The 2,217-nt window shown below is 48.6% G+C and overlaps 1 protein-coding gene across 2 annotated transcripts in view; it reads left to right on the forward strand.

Moving 5' to 3' along the window:
• Window positions 1-411: 411 nt before the first annotated feature.
• Window positions 412-2,217, forward strand: part of Cs (citrate synthase) — a 22,053-nt gene continuing 20,247 nt past the window's right edge. The window contains exon 1 of one of the 2 annotated variants that reach the window (XM_015483213.2): window positions 412-612. In XM_015483213.2, coding sequence (XP_015338699.1) covers window positions 571-612 — 42 coding nt within the window. In that variant the 5' untranslated portion in view covers window positions 412-570. Of the gene's footprint in view, window positions 613-833; window positions 956-2,217 lie in introns of those variants that run through there. The other variant, XM_015483214.2, reaches the window with a different exon arrangement.

Below are 2,217 nucleotides of genomic sequence, written 5' to 3' on the forward strand. Positions count from 1 at the left end.
TTCTTCAAGAACAAGGGGGTAGGATGAGCCGGCAATGATCAGTTGTTATGATAGTATATTAAGGAGTTGGATGCCGAAGATCTTCAAAGGTCAAGTCCTGGATATTAGTCATTGGTATTCTCTGGAGAACTAACCCCAAATGTGTTAAGGGCAAAGGAAAAGCCAAAGGAAGTTAACTGAGTTCTCAGGCACAACTTTAGCCACCTACAACCCCCCCCCCCCGTCCCCCTCCGCAAATCACCCTTAATTAGCCTAATCCGCGCGGTCCAATCCTCCCCGCCACAATAGCTGTCAATGAATCAGGTCCCGCCCCTCCATCATGCCGGACCAATGAAGCACCTCGGGGTAAATTCCCCGAGATGGGCGGATCTGGTTCCGGGCAGGAGGCGGGGCCTCGCCGAGGACCCCGAGCTGGGCGCCGCTGCCGGTTCGTCTACCCTTTCCCTCAGCCGCCTCCTTTCAACCTTGTCTACCCGTTGGCACGGCCTCTGGTGCAGCGGCGGCGGCTCCCGTTTCTGCCGCATCTCTCTCCCCTCTTTCCCTCCCCATCAGATCCTAGAGTTGCCTGCCATGGCTTTACTCACTGCGGCCGCACGGCTCCTGGGAGCCAAGGTGAGCAACTAGGGGAGAGAGCGCGCCGTTCTGGGGTGGGGCTGAGGCGACCGCAGGCCCTCAGTAGCCGGGGTCTTCCCTCCCTCCCACACCCGCGCGCACCCCTGCGCGTCTTAAAGGAGCCCTGCTTTTGGCTTGTCGCCAGCCCTCCCTAGAGCTCCCGAGGCCATGTGCTACGCTGCCCTTCCGGCTTCTTAGGGTGAGGCGAATGCTGTCGGTGCCGGCCTGCAATCTGGGGCGGGTGCAGAACCCCGACCTTACTGGCATCCTACATGTCTAAGTGGGTTTGTGTGACCCTGAATGAAGAAGGATCCAAGACTAGAGCCGCCAATAGAGGATAGAGGTGTGGCGTTTCACTAGAGTTATGGAAAGAATTGTTTGGAGGAGGGGGTGGGGGTGAGCAGATGTGCTCACTCTGTCCCAGAGCTGGAGCGGAGGCTAATTTTGGCTCTGATTTATAGGGAGGGCCTTGTCAGTTCCCCAGCTGCCTGTTTCTATTTCTTCAACACAGTTATTGAAGACTTTAATAAATACATCGTAGCAGTTTGTGCTAGAGGTGTGGTACTCCAGCTCCTCTTTGTCCTTGGAACTCTTGCACTTAGCTTGGGCGGGGTGAAGAATTTTTGTAAAACTCCTACTTAACAGGTATGATTGGAGAAAGAACCAGAAAGGTGGTTCCACTAAACTACAAGCCAATAAATGCAGATACTCGGTATGAGGTAGTAAAGCCAAGGTCACATGACCAGCCCTACTACTTGCTAGCCCTGGTTTTGTTAAGGATCTTAAGTCTTCTTTACCCAGGGAAACTTCCTCTTATTCTTTGGGGCCCTTTACAGATATTTATTGCTTTTTTGAATCTTAGAAATGCTTTTCCAGATAATGATACCCCCGATTTCAAACTGCCAATAATTTTGGCTCTAGATAACTTGGCCCCTTAAGCAGAGAAACTGCTGTTAAAAGAGTCTCAGTCCTCTAATCCAAGGAGGGACAGTCCCACAAGTGACCTTGACTTCTTCTGCAAAGAAATTATATTTTCTGCAGTTTGAAGCTGTCAGCACTTGAAGAAAAGGAAAGGTTTAGAATGGTTTTTGGCTTGCTCTATATATCCTCCATGGTTAGCAGAGATAAAGTGCAACCTATAGGATTTATCTTGGTTCTTCCAAACCCAGCAGCAAGGTAGAGACTGATATTTGTCTTACTTGGCTCTTGTCTCTCCTGCTACTAGGGAATAGGGTAAGGAAGCCTCTTGGGAAATGAAGAAAGTTCTAGATAGTGTTTTGGCAGAATAGGGGACACTATAATTAGCTTATTCCAAAGCTGCTAACCTAGTGTTTGACCAGATAGTCTGACCTTACAGTGAATTTGAAAAAAATCTTTTGGATTTACCTTTTGAATTTATCATGTCTTACAAGCCCCTAGGGAGCCTCAGAATACTTTGGGAATGATAAGTCTACATAATTGTGTTATCATTATTTTCTTTACTTTCACGTTAGAAGTGGACTTGGAAGGCAGGGGAAATAGCTCAGTTTGTAGACTGCTTGCCTTGCATGCTCAAGGCCCTGGGTTAAATCCTTAGAACCAAAAAAAAAAAAAAAAAAAAAAAAA

The sequence above is a fragment of the Marmota marmota genome, unplaced genomic scaffold, assembly GCF_001458135.2.
Source record: "Marmota marmota marmota unplaced genomic scaffold, marMar, whole genome shotgun sequence".
Taxonomy (NCBI): domain Eukaryota; kingdom Metazoa; phylum Chordata; class Mammalia; order Rodentia; family Sciuridae; genus Marmota; species Marmota marmota.